The 16,019-nt window shown below is 37.8% G+C and overlaps 1 protein-coding gene across 1 annotated transcript in view; it reads right to left on the bottom strand.

Annotated features, from left to right (window-relative positions):
* Nucleotides 1-16,019, bottom strand: part of GRM1 (glutamate metabotropic receptor 1) — a 447,850-nt gene that overhangs the window by 106,331 nt on the left and 325,500 nt on the right. The window contains exon 8 of the mRNA XM_081529880.1: nucleotides 5,300-5,535. Coding sequence (XP_081386006.1) covers nucleotides 5,300-5,535 — 236 coding nt within the window. The remainder of the gene's footprint in view (nucleotides 1-5,299; nucleotides 5,536-16,019) is intronic.

Raw genomic sequence — 16,019 nt, 5'->3', positions numbered from 1 at the left:
GAAGGCTAACTCGGGCTTGTACATAAGGCTGAGGGAGGACTCCAAGCAGGAGAATGGGAGTAGGTCAAGCCTCTTGAGACCTAGATTTGGAACTAATAAGCTGTGAGGTCAATCCAGATTCACAAGGTCATGGATAAACACCGATGATATTCTCTAGGAGTGCGTATTGATATTTGGGCCAAACTCACAACAGGCAAAGAGAAGTTATTACTTGTCCTCCTGGGCTGAAAGAAATTGCAACTTATTTCAGTTCATAGTTCATCTTGATCTGAATCAAACAGCAATAAACTAATTTCATACAAACTTACATAATAAGTTAACTCAAAATAGAAAGTTCATAAAGTGTAAAACCTGATGAGGCAAATAGTTTATAAAAATTAGTAACCAATCTAGAAATTGTGAATGGCAGGCTCCAAATTCTGGGCAAGAATACACAGGTTCAGAGGCCTTGAAATTTTGTTGTATCAGACTGTCATTAACTGACTAGTGCTCAGTTGTTGGTAAGCATTGCAGATGTCTTTCATTATGTCTTGGATAATAACCAAGTACAAGGATATACTAGCTTTAAAAAGCATTGTGACCATCTGTTCTTGATTGGTACAAAGAATAAGAAGAGAAAGTAAAATTTCGGCTATAAATACACTAGATTATAAAAAAGGCTGATGGCAACATAGTGAACCCAATATATTCATACAGTTAATATACTGCTAGCCACAGTAAATCTTAACATTGCCGTATTTCAAAACAATGATAATATTTGTTTTCAAGGAACCTCCAAACTATCATGTTCTTAGACCAATAATTATATATTCAGAAATCTACAGTGAGGGAACAATCCAAAAATAGTAATCATGAACAACAATCATGAAAACTTTCTGTACCATATTGAGCTGATTTTTTTATAAGAAGGAAAATTGGAAGTGACCTAAACACTCAACTATGTGAGAATGGCTAAGTAATTATAGTATAATCATCGAATAGAATATTATGGAGCTATTAAAATGGTGGTTATAAAGGCCACACAGCAATATCAAAAAAGTAAAGCATGATCCTAAGTAAATAAAGATACAGAGTTATACACACACTATGAGTATAATTATGCAAAACAAAATGTGCTGGTAGGAGTTGCCTTTTGGAATTCCTTATTTTAGAAAGCCTTATAAATGTTCATGTCTTTTGATTGAGTAATTCAACTTCTGGAAATGTATCCAAGAAAATTATCTGATATGCAAAAAGGAAAAATTTGGAAGGAAGAACTTTTATTGCTTCATTGTAGTTTTAGTTTCAATTGTGAAGATATGAAAAAGAAATGATTTTAAATAAATTATAGCTCATTTGTTTTCAGAATGTTATATAACCATTACAAATGAAAGAATTTAATGACAAAGAGAACTTTGTCATTTTTTTAAAGTTTGCCTTCATTTTTAAAAGCAATATATAACAAAAATTTAAGTGTATTTAGTAGAAATACATCACAGATTTAACAGTAATTAACAATGGCTATATAAAAGCAAATTTTTAATGCTTTTCACGTTTATTATGCTTTTGTATATTGTCAATTTGCCTATACTAAGCATAGTAGTATGTACTGCTTTGGTAATCAGATAAAAGCATAAAAGCCTACATAGAACAAAGTAAACAAAAGAAAATATTGGATTGGCCCAGAAGTTCATTTGCAGAAAAACCTGAATGAACTTCTGGGCCAATCCTATATATACATTGCAACTGTGTATGAGTAATTGATTAAGGGTTGTGTGCTTGTTTTTTCTAGTTTACATAGCTTGTAACATAGTTATATTAAATTTGTAATTTCAAAAACTGTATATATTAATGAAATGACCCATGCCATATCTTATTTGTCATATGGTAAGACATGACAGTAATGATAACTCGTTACATTTATGTAATGATTTACAAGTTGCAAAGTATCTCACTTGCATTATTCCATTCAGTTCTCACACCTGTGTGAAGTCGAAATTGTTACCATGTTCCAGTTGTAGAAGTTTAGACTCAGAGGTTAAGTGAGGTCCTCCAATGGCCGACTGAACCTGTGTTGGACCCAATGGTTTAACTTCCAAGTGTTCTCTCAGCTTCCATGGAATCGTTTTGGAACTTCTTATCAGGAATGATAAAGCACTGTCACTGCCAACAACACACAAATGCTGCAGGCAACTAAGACACTTACTGGAAGACAGTGATGTTGATTTGCTTTGTACCTACTTTTTCCACTGTCCTTGCAATGATTAATTTTTTAGAAATTAAACTTCGATGTTTCAGTTAGTGCTTTTCCAACACATCTCCAATCCCTTGATATACTCAAGTAATTAAGCAGTGACGTAGCCCTTGCATGAAGTACTTTTTAATTAGCTACAGTGATTCCCAAATTATTCAGCCTCAGTTCAGGACCCTTAATATTCAAACTGACAATCCAGCGCATGTAAACTCTTTATTTAAATAGTGATATCTGAAATGAAACTAATAAAGTTTCTATGGAAACTAACTTCAATATCAAAACTTTCCAAAACATCAAAATGACCCAATTAGAAGTGGTAAAAATAAATGACAGAAAGTGTAGCTATGAATAGTATGGAAAGGTTACTTCTACTTCTTTACATTAATTTTCATAAGTATGCCTGCATATTCATTAGAAGACTATGCAATTCATTTGATATTTAAGAATATCAAGTAGATAAGAATGTTACATGAAGTGAAATTTGATGTTGCTCTGCAATAAAATTGAAGTCAGGAGATTAAAACTGAAGAGTTAGTTTACATGACTGTGTAAATACAAAGATATAGATAAACACTACTAAAGATAAAAGTCTGGGATTTTTGCAGAAGAAAAGATGAAAACTTTTATGAATTATTTCCAAGTAAAAAAGTTAAATAAGCCCTTTGTCATCCTTACAACTAAGAACAAAGGGAAATATGTGCTAAACTTGACTCCAGAATGAAATCCAAATAAAAGCATATTTATTAACTTTTGTAATCATATAAGAAGCTCTTAAAAAAGGCTTTGCAAGTCAAACATAATATGAGAACAATTCACGTATGTACCATTTTGTTCCTGCTATGAATGTTAACCAAGTTTAGATATTAACCTCGATATTTGCATGTAATATGACAAATGAAAACCCAAAGTATTATTGTACACGGCTGCAGAATTCTAACGTTTGTTTCAAAAGCTTAGGTCACAAGATATTTCCCTGGGAATCCCTAAATAAAGACATCCACACATGTTTAAAAAGTAATATTCTGAACTTTACTAATGAAACAAAATATCACAGTGACATATATAGTTGTATCACTAATAGGCTCTCAAACTTAACTCATCTGAAATTTATCTCCTGATCCTTAAAACCTACTTTTCCTGGATTCTTCCTCATCTCAGTCAACAGTGACACTATCTTTTCAGTTGCTCAGACCAGTCATTCTTCACAATTCTGTCAGCAAATGCCCTTAGCTCTCATTCAAAAGAGCCTCAGAATCAATCACCTCTCTCCATCTTGCTCGCCACAACCATGGCCCAATCCACCACACTCTCACCGGCAGTATTATAGCAACCTCCTCACTGTTCTGCTTCCCTTTTGTCAAAACTGAAAAACTGAAGCAAGTAATTCTGTTCAGAAAAAGTAAGACTGATCCCATCTCTACTGTGCTCAGACTTCCCAGGGGCTTCCTATCACACTCAGAACAAAGCCAAAGTTTTCACAAGGCACAGTGAAGTCCTGCAGGACTGTTTCCCCATGTGCCTCTCCTACTGACCTCCTGTTATTCCAGGAACTCACTGGCTCTGGCTGCCTGAATTCCAGACTGTTCTCCCTCTAAACCAGGCATTCCAGTGCCTCTATTTATTTGCTATTTCCTCTGCTTGCAATGCCCTTCCCAGGTGTTTGCATAGCTCTCTCAAGTCTTTTTGGCTGCACCACACGACATGTGGGATCTTAGTTCATGGACCAGGGATTGAACCTGTGCTTCCTGCACTAGATGTACTGAAAGCCTGGAGTCTTAACCACTGCAGCTGGTGCACTGAATTTTTTTTTAAATTGGGGTATATTTGCTTCACAACATTGTGTTAGTTTGTATTGTACAAGGAAGTGAATCATCTATATGTATACATAATCCTGTCTCTTGGACCTCCCTCCCGCCCCTCCCATCCTACCCATCTAAGTCACCACAGAACACTGAGCTATACAGCAGCTTTCCCACTAGCTATCTATCTTACTCATGGTAGCATATATATGTTAATTTCAATCTCCCAATTTATCCCACCCCCTTTCCCACTCAAACCATGTCCACATGCCCATTTTCTACATCTATGTTTCTATTCTTGCCCTGCAAATACGTTCGTCTGTATCATCTTTCTAGATTTCACATATATGCGTTAATATATGATATTTGTTTTTCCCAATGAAATTGGGTCACTTGTAGAGACGTGGATGAACCTAGAGACTGTCATACAGAGTGAGGTTCTAGACATTTCTAAATAAAATCTTTTCAGCCCATGTCCCATCACTGTGCTACAATCCAAATTTTGTCATAGATAGTCTTTAGTTCTCTGGTACTTCCTGGGGGCAGGGAGAAGGGAGACATGCTATGGAGTTCATCAAGCTCTGAAAGATCTTAACAATGCACTGCCCTTCTTGAGCATCCTCTAGTGGTCAGTGCATGGGAGGGAGGGGTATCAGACCCACTGAGAACCATCATTAAATGATTTTCTAATATCAAAATATGAACATTATTAATTCTACAAATAATTTGTGTAATTAGCCGTATTCTTAAATAATTACCAAGATGAAATTATAGACTTTTTCACATGAAAAAGAGGAAAGTACTATTTTTTGGTCACCTGTGCACATAAATACCCATGTTGGTGATGTGACCCTGGGTGGCATCTTATCTTCTTTTGGCTTTCATATCAAAACAAAGTCATAAAGAAGAAAAAGAGATCAAACCAGTGCTGCTTACTGATGTCTGTGGTTAACATCTCCTAAGCATGTATACAATAAATCTCTTTCCTCTGGCCTGAATACTAAATACTTGAATTCTTAGTTTGCTTTTCCTTTATTTGTTATTTCTTATAACTTGTTCCACCAGAGACCAAAGCAGTCTCCATGTCTCCAGAATATAGAAACATGAATCCTTGGGGGAACATACACTTCCTCCTTGTTCTAGCCATTTTATAAATTAAATTGGAAGTTTAGTCTTTGTAGCTCCAGCCTTGGCACCTTCTACATTCATTGAACAAACTGGAGGAAATGACCAAAATTTGAGCTGTGATTTTGTGAAGATGAGTTACCTGTGCAGATTCTTTTAAAGTTGGGGTTTTCCAGAATGTGTCCTGGTAGGCGGCACTGGAACCGATGTTGCCAGAACTCAGGGAACCAGGGATTCCTTGTATTAGTGTCCAGCCTCAGTTTCAGGAAATAATCATCAAATGACCTGACCTCTGGAGACTGCAGCTTTATCGTGATTCCCCCGTTGGCTTCCACCTCATAACCTTCAATGACTTCATCTCTGTCTGCCCATCCATCACTAAAAAAATTGGGGATTGGGGTGGGGAGAGAGAAAGACAAAAGTCTCACAAATAGAGCTCTGAGTTATGCATGAAAGAAGCAGTTCAGCAAGACTGAAAGTTTGTTTAAGCCAATATTGTTATCCATCGATCACTTTTTTGTGGAGAGTGTAAAACTGTAGAATCATCATATCTTGTTTGTTTTTCACAATATTGAAAGTGATGATGAAGATGATGACAGTAACAATCACAAGAACTAACCATTGAGCATGTACTAGTCATCAGATTCTGTGCTACTCACTTTTACTGAGTCAGATATTCAGCAAATAGCTGAAGTCCTGGTGAATCCCAGATATGGGTTCAGGCAGTCTGACTCCAAAGCACATTGCTGTTTACAACTAGATCACAAAGCTTCTCGGTTGCTCTTCAAACCAGGAGAAAATAAAACCCAGGTACTCAGGTCTCGAAAAGAGGTAAGGTTTCAAGGTTGCAATCAAGACCATTAAATGAATTACATTATATGTAGTAGAAAATTGATTTAGCTCAGAAACATGACAACCACAGATTTTGCTCCTGGATATTGTTCAAATTTGCATCTCTTAGAAGTGATCAGATACTTTTTTTCCAAATGCTATTTCAAATTAGCAGCATTAAGAGAAAACGATCTAACTCCGTAAAATAAAAATAATCTTCCTGCTTACTAAATGAGAGTTCACTGACACTTCATCCGTAGGTTCAAATCTTTAAAGTTTATTCATTTTCTAGAACATTCACATCTCCCATGATTGATGTTCCTCCAGTTTAACTCAAGTGTACATATGAGCCAGATCAAACCTGATGTGAGTGGCTGTGATCCCGTCCCAAGAACGGGTCAAAGGAAAAAATGCATTAGATAGACTTAAACAGGCAAAGAACAGTATATAAAATACTATCTCAATAGGCCAAAACTGCTGAACTCAGTTCTACTGAAACACAACCTGGAAGGGTTTTTAAGCGTGAGTATGAGACTTCCCTGGTGGCTCAGTGGTCAATAATCTGCTTTCAATACAGGAGACACAAGAGATGTGGCTTCGAACCCTGGGTTGGGATGATCCCCTGGAGAAGGAAATGGCAACCCACTCCAGTATTCTTGCCTGGAAAATTCCATGAACAGACGAGCCTGGTTGGCTACAGTCCATGGGGTTGCAAAGAGTTAAACATGACTGAGTGCACGCGCGCGCGCGCGTGCGCACACACACACACACACACACGAGTTAGAGAGGAAGTGTTGGAGGACTCAGAGTGGAGCTTGGCCAATGTGATTAAATAATTTACATTTGATAACTGTCACTTATCTAAATTAGGCTCCCATCTTTCCACAGAAACTGAGATAGGGGTCTGCTATCACTCTTAATGTGAAGTGAAGTCGCTCAGTCATGTCCGACTCTTTGCAACCCCATGGACTGTAGCCTACCAGGCTCCTCCATCCATGGGATTTTCCAGGCAAGAATACTGGAGTGAGCTGATCACTCTTAATAGCACTCTTAATAACTGGAAAAGGTCAGTTTTCATTTCAATCCCAAAGAAGGGCAATGCCAAAGAATGTTCAAACTACTGTACAATTGCACTCATTTCATATGCTAGCAAGGTAATGTTCAAAATCCTTCAACTTAGCCTTCAATAGTATGTGAACTGAAAACTTCCAGATATGCAAGCTGGATTTGGAAAAGGCAGAGGGACCAGAGGTCAAATTGCCAACATCTGTTGGATCATCAAAAAAGCAAGAGAATTCCAGAAAAACATCTACTTCTGCTTCATTGACTATGCTAAAGCCTTTGACTATGTGGATCACAACGAACTGTGGAAAATTCTCAAAGAGATGGGAATATAAGATCACCTGACCTGCCCCCTTATGCAGGTCAAGGAGCAACAATTAGAACTGGACATAGAACAATAGTCTGGTTCCATACTGGGAAAGGAGCTCATCAAGGCTGTATATAATCACCCTGCTTAACTACTATGCAGAGTACAGCATGCAAAATGCCAGGCAGGATGAAGCACAAGCTGGAATCAAGATTGCTGGGAGAAATATCAATAACCTCAGATATGCAGATGACACCACTCTTATGGCAGAAAGCGAAGAGGAGCTGAGGAGCCTCTTGATGACAAGTGAAAGAGGAGAGTGAAAAAGTTGGCTTAAAAGTCAACATTCAAAAAACGAAGATCATGGTATCCGGTCCCATCATTTCAAGGAAAATAGATGGGGAAACTGGAAACAGTGACAGATTTTATTTTCTTCGGCTCCAAAATCACTGCAGATGGTGACTGCAGCCATGAAATTAAGGACACTTGCTCCTTGGAAGCAAAGCTATGACAAACCTGAAGCATATTAAAAAGCAGAGACATTATTTTGCCAACAAAGTTTCATCTGGTCAAAGCTATGGTTTTGCCAATAGTCATGTATGGATGTGAGAGTTGGACTATAAAGAAGGCTGAATGCCCAAGAATTGATGCTTTCAAACTGTGGTGTTGGAGAAGACTCTTGAGAGTCCCTTGGACTGCAAGGAGATCAAACCAGTCAATCCTAAAGGATATCAACCCTGAGTATACATTGGAAGGACTGATGCTGAAGCTGAAACTCTAATACTTTGGCCACCTGATGCAAAGAGCCTACTCACCAGAAAAGACCCTGACGCTGGGAAAGATGGAAGGCAAAAGGAGAAGGGGATGACAGAGGATGAGATGGTTGGATGGTATCATGAGTTGAGCAAACTCTGGAGATGGTGAAGGACAGGGAAGCCTGGTATGCTGCAGTCCATGGGATTGTAAAGAGTCGGACACAACTGTGCAATGGAACAACGACAACAACATCACTCTTAATAATCACATTTCAAAGGGATGGATCCTAGGTCACTGAGAAAAAATTTCTCTGTTGTAAAACTAGCCAGAGGTTGGGATAAATTTTACATTTCAAAGGGACAGAGAAAGAATTGACACTGGCATGATTTTGAAAGTAAAAGCTCTGAGAAAAGGATCCTTAAAGGGCTCAAAGTCAGGAAGAAATGTATCTAAAGTCTAGTCAAGCTTTGAGGAACATTAAGGGTGTCTTGGTCAAGGAGTGGGTATATTCCTCTACCCACTGAGTGGTGCCCTGCAGTTTCTGGAACACAAACATTTAGTCTTTGCCAGAGAAAGTTTTGGGTCAAACACATATGACAGGCTGTAGCTCACTCTTCTCCTTAATACCTGAGGTGTCCTCCACTTAGCTGAGCTAATTAGTATAATTTTATTCCAGAATCTTACCAGTAAACCACATAGGAGCTGCATTTTCAACAGATCAAGGGTTGTAGAAGGGTTGTATCAAGGGTTGACTTAACACGATTCAGAACTAAAGGAATTTTGAAGTAAGGTATAGTCTAGCTAGACCAGAGAATGTCTATATGCATCTCATAAATCCACTAAAATACACATTGCAATATTTTGCATGGATCTTTCTTTTCTCTTTCTCCCCTTTCTCCCTTCCTCCCTCCTTCCCTCTTTTCTTTCCTTCCACATTTACTTAGCACCCTCTATGTACCAGATGTTCTGCTCTGCTCAGGATTCAGTTGAGAATGAGAAATGCTATTCTCTTCCTCCCTAGTGTTACAGACTTGGGGAAAACAGATGTTAAACAAGACTTGCAAATACTATGGAGGTAAAGAAGGAGAAGTGACCAGTAGTTGGAGAAGGAGGGGCTTCAGGGCCCAATTAGTCTGGTGTGTATGTGAGTGTGGATGAAGAGATGATAAGGGATGGCTTTCCTGAGAAAGTGATGTCTGAGCTGAGACCTAAAGGATGAGTAGGCATTAGTCAGGTCCAGATGGGAAGAAGGCTTGGTTAAGAAAGTTCCTGAAAGATTATGCAGCACACAGGAAAGACCAAGACTCATTCAAAGAATTTAGGGTCCGTTCACTGGAGCATAGAGAGACATTAGCAAGAGATGAGGATATGGGCAAAATTCCATCCTAGGAATTGTTAGCCTGAGGACTACAAGAGGTCCTCAAGGTATTGTAAAACTATTATTTAATGAGATCATTTAGCTCTGCTCCTGGTGGTAAATGACCTGAGTATTTTGGGGAACAAATCCTCGGAAAATGATTGCCAATCAAATAGGTTAAAAGAGAAAAAAAGGTCCACTCTTATCTTTCCATATCCTCTAGTTAGAAAGGTTTTAACTAGTTTAATTATTTAGATTTATTCACATTTATATCATAACTACACCTATAGCAGTTTGAAGATGAGAGCTATTGCTCATGTCATACTGAAAAGGAGGGTAAAAGTAAAACCAGTTTAGCCTTTGAAGAAATACTGCCTATGAGTCTGCATTTAAAATCAAGATGACTTATTACTTGAAGGAAATAATTACTTTTTTTGATGTTAAGCTTAGGGATGAAATCTGTTTCTCTTAAGTTTTAATATTATGTTAGACTTTTACGCATGCGTATAGTCCAAACAAGAAACCCACACTTTTTAAAAGTATGAAATGAAATGAGCCTTCTCTAATGTTTATTTGCATTCTTTAAAAATAAACCTTAAGTTTGTAAAAGCAAATAGCATGTGTCGGTGCTGGAAGCAAAGAAAGTGTGACCTCCTGACCTTTTGTACACTAATACAGAGAAGGACTTCATAAGAGGAAACATTTGTATATGAATACAGACAACCTGAAGTTGGGGAAACTTCAAGGGGTTTAGTGGAGAAATCCCTACATCCCCTTTGCCACTGGACAAAGCCCTTTCCCACTCCCTATAGATGACCCCCTTCTGGAAATTAGAGCTGGCGTTAGATCCAAGAGATCATAAAATCAAGGACAACCAAAACATGATAGAGAAAATATTCAAACTAAGATTAATTGGTGAATATCCTTTGAAGTGTTAATTGCTAAAGTTTTGTATGAGGTCTTTAATCTATCACATGTAAGATGTAAGGGAATACTAACAAATAAAAAGTCGCAGAAGAACATCCTTAAAGCAACTCCTTGTTTGTACATATTTTAAACATTTCTTCTGTATACCACTTAAATATATTTACAGAGACTTTTGAAAAATTTTCATTGTTTAGGTGTAGTATTGGGATTTTTGATGGGGATATTGTTTTGGTGAATTCTCTGTGAAGCACACTTGAAAGCAGCTAGCCAGCAGCTCTCCTGATGCCTATTATAGATTTTTCTCTCCTTGTTGGTGGTGGTAGGCTGGTGATAGAGTGGTGTGGTAGGGTGATGGTGATGATGGTAGTAGTGGTGATGATGGTGGTGATGATGGTGGTGGTGGTGGTGGTGGTGGTGGTGGTAGTAGGGTGGTGGTGGTGATGGTAGGGTGGTGGTGGTAGGGTGGTGGTGGTAGGGTGGTAGGGTGATGGTGGTAGGATGGTGGTGGTAGTGGTGATGGTGATAGGGTGGTGATGGTGGTGGTAGCCTGGTGGTAATGGTGATGGTGGTAGGGTGGTAGTGGTAGTGGTGATGGTGGTGATGGTGGTGGTGGTGGTGATGATGGTGGTAGGGTGGTGGTGGTGATGGTAGTAGTGGTGATGATGGTGGTAGGGTGGTGGGGGTGGTGGTGGTAGGCTGGTGGTAGTGGTGATGGTGGTGGTGATGGTGGTAGGGTGGTGGTGGTAGTGGTGATGGTGGTGGTGATGGTGGTAGGGTGGCAGTGGTAGTGGTGATGGTGGTGGTGGTGGTGATGATGGTGGTAGGGTGGTGGTGGTGATGGTAGTAGTGGTGATGATGGTGGTGGTGGTGGTAGTGGTGATGGTGGTGGTGGTGGTAGGGCGGTGATGGTGGTGGTAGGGTGGTGGTGGTGATGGTAGTAGTGGTGATGATGGTGGTGTTGATGATGGTGGTGGTGGTGGTGGTGGTGGTGATGGTGGTAGTAGGGTGATGGTGGTAGTAGGGTGGTGGTGGTGATGTTAGATATTGCTTGGCCACAGATGTCCTGTGGGCATCTGCTCAACCTCAGGTGTCTGGAGTGAATCCTGCTGTGCTGATTGCTGATTATCCTCAGGCACTGCTGAACTCTTATGAGGCACATTCACAACCTCTAGTAGCTTCTGCTGCTCCATTTCCCAATTTTGACTTCATTTTCTATCTGGGGTCTGGAAATGGAACTGTGAATGAACAGGGTGAACATTTAATGGGAACCTACATGTCTTGAGTATTCCTCACAAATATACAAGACTCCTTATTTTCCACACTTCTCAACATTTTTAAACAGCAAACCTTTCACAAGTTTGTTCTCTTCTCACAAAAGCATTGTTCTAGTTCTGCGAAATTTCACAGTCCAAACTTATAATAAGATTCCTTCTACTCGATAAATTCTGATATTAATAAGAGAATATTATTTTTGATTCTACCTATTCCAGCTTGATAGGAGCTGTAGAATTGTTACTTTTGTATTATATCAGTTAAAATAATTTAATAAGCAAACTGACAGTAAAAAAATGCAATAGTATTCATTTTAAAAGCCATACAAAAACATTCTAGAAACTCCTATTTACATTCAATTAAAATAATTACAGTCTTGAGAGTAAAGCAACTTGATTTGTGTAATGAATTCAAGTGATTGTGTGTACCCGATAATAAAACTATAATTCTTTAAAAATAATCCAAAGATTATCCTATAACCAGGGAAAGAAGAAAAGCATAATAAAAATAATAATTTCAGAAACACATGTAGACAGGCACAACATTCCATAAATTACAATGCTTAACTATATTTACAAAGGTTGAAGAAAAATAGGGTAATGTAATTTAAGTCAAGTGATGTCAATTATGAGAAATATTTTGGAGGTAATGACAGCATTTTCAATAATAACTGAGACTGGCTTTATTCATTCAATATTCATTCACTGAGAGTCTTGAATGAGTTCAGCATTTTACTGATTGCTGCAGATAACATTGCTCGAAAGTAGAGGCAAGGCCCCTGCCATTAGGGTAATTATAGGGGTGGGTAGTCTGGCCACTAAATACACAATAGCCATAGAGTTGCAACCACTGAAAGAAAAAGAAGATAGGCTGCAGAAGCACAGAGAAGGAGCAAAGGGGTCTTGCCAAGGGAGATGTTACCCAAGGGGAAATAACATCTAGGATGAGACCTAAAGGATGAGTTGAAGTTGCACAGGTAAAAGGGAAGACTGGAAGAGGGACCAGCTAAAGAGGCAACAAAACTGTCAAACAACAGTGAGGCTTTCAGTTTAGAGTGTACAAGGTAAGGAAAGATAGGACAAGCAAGGATGAGATCTAGAAGAACCTTAACATCTTTGTTAAGGGTTTTGGATTTCATTTAGGATGATGAGAAACTACTCAGATTTTCAGCAGGAATGTGGCATGATTAGATTTGTTTTAGAAAGGTTGTTACTTGTGAAGATTCTTTGTTTCTAGAATTCCCAGACAAAAACTGTAGAAACAAACATAGACATGCACACACACATGCACACACAGCCTAATTACATTATATTAAAAAGCAGAGACGTTACTTTGCTGACAAAGGTCCATCTAGTCAAAGATTTGGTTTTTCCAGTGGTCATGTATGGATATGAGAGTTGGAGTATAAAGAAAGCTGAGAGCCGAAGAATTGATGCTTTTGAACTGTGGTGTTGGAGAAGACTCTTGAGAGTCCCTTGGACTGCAAGGAGATCCAACCAGTCCATCCTAAAGGAAATCAGTCCTGAGAGTTCATTGGAAGGACTGATGTTGAAGCTGAAATTTCAATACTTTGGCCTCCTGATGTGAAGAGCTGACTCATTTGAAAAGACCCTGATGCTGGGAAAGATTGAGGGCAGGAGAAGAAGGGGATGACAGAGGATGAGATGGTTGGATGGCATCACCGACTCAATGGACATGGGTTTGGGTAAACTCCGAGAGTTGGTGATGGACAGGGAGGCCTGGCGTGCTGCAGTTCATGGGGTCACAAAGAGTCGGACACGACTGAGCGACTGAACTGAACTGAAAAGTTAAATATGTATATAGTTGATAAGACATTAGTTAATGACTGCATTTGCTTAGAAATGTTCAATGACTCTGGTAAAGAAGGTAATTCAAGGTCTACTTTCTGATACCATCATAGCTCCATGATTTCCCAAACTGCCTAATGATGTGGAAAACTAACTCCCTGAATAAATAAAAGTGGCAAAGCATTCTTTCACTGTAAGTTGATGAATGTGCAAATATTGTTTTTTTGTGGCAGTTCTTTTAGTATATGTGTGATTTGAAAATGATAAAAATTAGAAGAAAGAAATCTCTGCTCTGATTTAAATTCTCTTTCAGCTTTATGGCTGAGAAGTACAAGTAGCTCGAAATTTTATAAAATTATGAAGAATTGTTTTATCCACAAATGTGGTTGACAGTTTATGCTTTATATAAAGGTATGTTCTGATGCTGAAACTGTCAGCATCAGGAAAACATTTGGAAGTACTTACCTAAGTTATGTCCCTTGGGAGAGAATGCAAATCAGTGCAATGCTTCCCTCATTGAGAAAGTCTTGATTTAAAATAAAATGTTAGCTGAAGTAAACAACACTAGTGACATAGCATAAATTTTGAGTTGTGTAAGACCCTATATTGGCTTCTCAATATGGACTCTTAGCATTTCTCTGCTGAAAACTATCTTCATAGACTAAAATTATCAACAGTGGTGATACATACTTCAAGTAAACCAATAAATGCTACAAACTGGAGATTCTTTTTTATTTCTTCCCCACACAGCCAGTTATGATAATATGGAATCTGACCATAAACAGCTATGTTTCGTATTGAAGAAAGATGTGCCAGGAGTGTCTAAGCTGCAAAATAAGCACTTTGTTTCTTCAGGATAAAAAATAAGGTTTGTTCTGACATTTAAATATATTAATAGGAAAGTCTTACTTGCTCTATTGACTGATACTTTGGATATACTTAATAACCTTTATATTTCTATGAAAAGCAATAATTTATTTATTTTTCCAAAGGAAATCTAAGATTAAAGAGCAAAATTAAAAGTTAGAAACCGTAAAGAGCAGGTTTTTTGTAGATTGCTATAAGTTAGCCGCTCAGCCGTGTCTGACTCTTTGCAATCCCATGGACTGTAGACTGCCAGGCTCCTCTGTCCATGGAATTCTCCAGGCAAGAATACTAGAGTGGGTTTCCATTTCCTTCTCCAGGGGATTTTGCTGACCCAGGGATCGAACTTGGGTCCCCTGCATTGTATCACAGTTTTAACTTTAAAATAATGGTCAGTGAGTAAAAATTGATCTTGATATTATCATCTTCAAAGTGTTGTCAGCAAACACTATGAATTTGATTGCTTATTCTCCTTGGACTCCCTAACAAAATACCATGGCTAGAGACTGGTGGCTTAAACAACAGAAATTAATTTTCTCACAGTTCTGGAGAATAGAAGTCCAAGATCAAGGTTCCAGCGGATTCTGTTTTGCTGAGAGCTCTCTTCCTGGCTTGCTGACTATGTAATCACATGGACTTTCTTTGGCATAAACAGAGACACAGTGAAAGGGAACAAGTCCTTTGGTGCTTTTTCCAACAAGGACACTAATCCTATTGGATCAGGGCTCCACTCTTATGACCTTATTTAACCTTATTTATATCCCTAAAGTCCCTATCTCCAAATACAGTCACATCAGAGGTTAGGGCTCCAAGAGATGAATTTGCAGATATTCAATCCAGTCCATAGCAGATGGAATAATACTAAAGTTATTATTCATTTAAAAATCTTCATGTAAGAAATTAATGTATCCAGAATTCACATATTTCAACAAAAGATAATTTAAATTGAACCAAAAAAACTATGGAATAAATTATTGGAACTGGCTCCTGATAAAGGATTAAGAATTACCTTTGAAAATACACCATCACTCACTTTACTTGATTACAAAATTTAAAATAAATATTCAAAACTTGCTGAAATTGCTATAAAATCTCTTCTTCCATTTTCATCAATAGACTTTTGTGAGGCTGGTTATTCTACAAGGAATTTTATGAAAATAAAATAAAGAAGCAGTTTATACATGCATAATCTTATGGAAGCAACTTTGTTTATCCAACTGAGATTAGATAATTTAATAAACTCATTTACCATTAAAAATTTAAAAATATTGATATGCATGGGTTTTGTTCAAAGTATGCACATAAACATTTAACATATGGAGTCTCTACTTTGCTTACAACTTTTTGTTGATTTATAATTATAGAATATTAAAAGTTATAAGTATAATAGTGATTTTCTCTACTAGTCACCTAGGCACACACTTTCAATGAATAACAAATTTTTTTTTGGTAATTTTTTTTCTCCTTTATTTTATTATATTTACTGACATGAGATTTTATGCCTGTTGAATCTAATAATTTAACTTTGGGCTTGTATTTGCATGTTTTTATGCTGTATTTAATTTCTTAGCAATTTATCTTTTTTGTATTTTATCAAAGTACAATCCACACTAGATTGGGGCTTAAAAAAAGAGAGTTTGAGAGGCACTGTTCTAGAAGATCTCTCTATCCTTTATGC

This window comes from Giraffa tippelskirchi, chromosome 9 (genome assembly GCF_054371585.1).
Source record: "Giraffa tippelskirchi isolate mGirTip1 chromosome 9, T2T-mGirTip1v1.2.pri, whole genome shotgun sequence".
NCBI classification, from domain to species: domain Eukaryota; kingdom Metazoa; phylum Chordata; class Mammalia; order Artiodactyla; family Giraffidae; genus Giraffa; species Giraffa tippelskirchi.
This window is presented reverse-complemented; position numbering and strand designations above follow the sequence as displayed.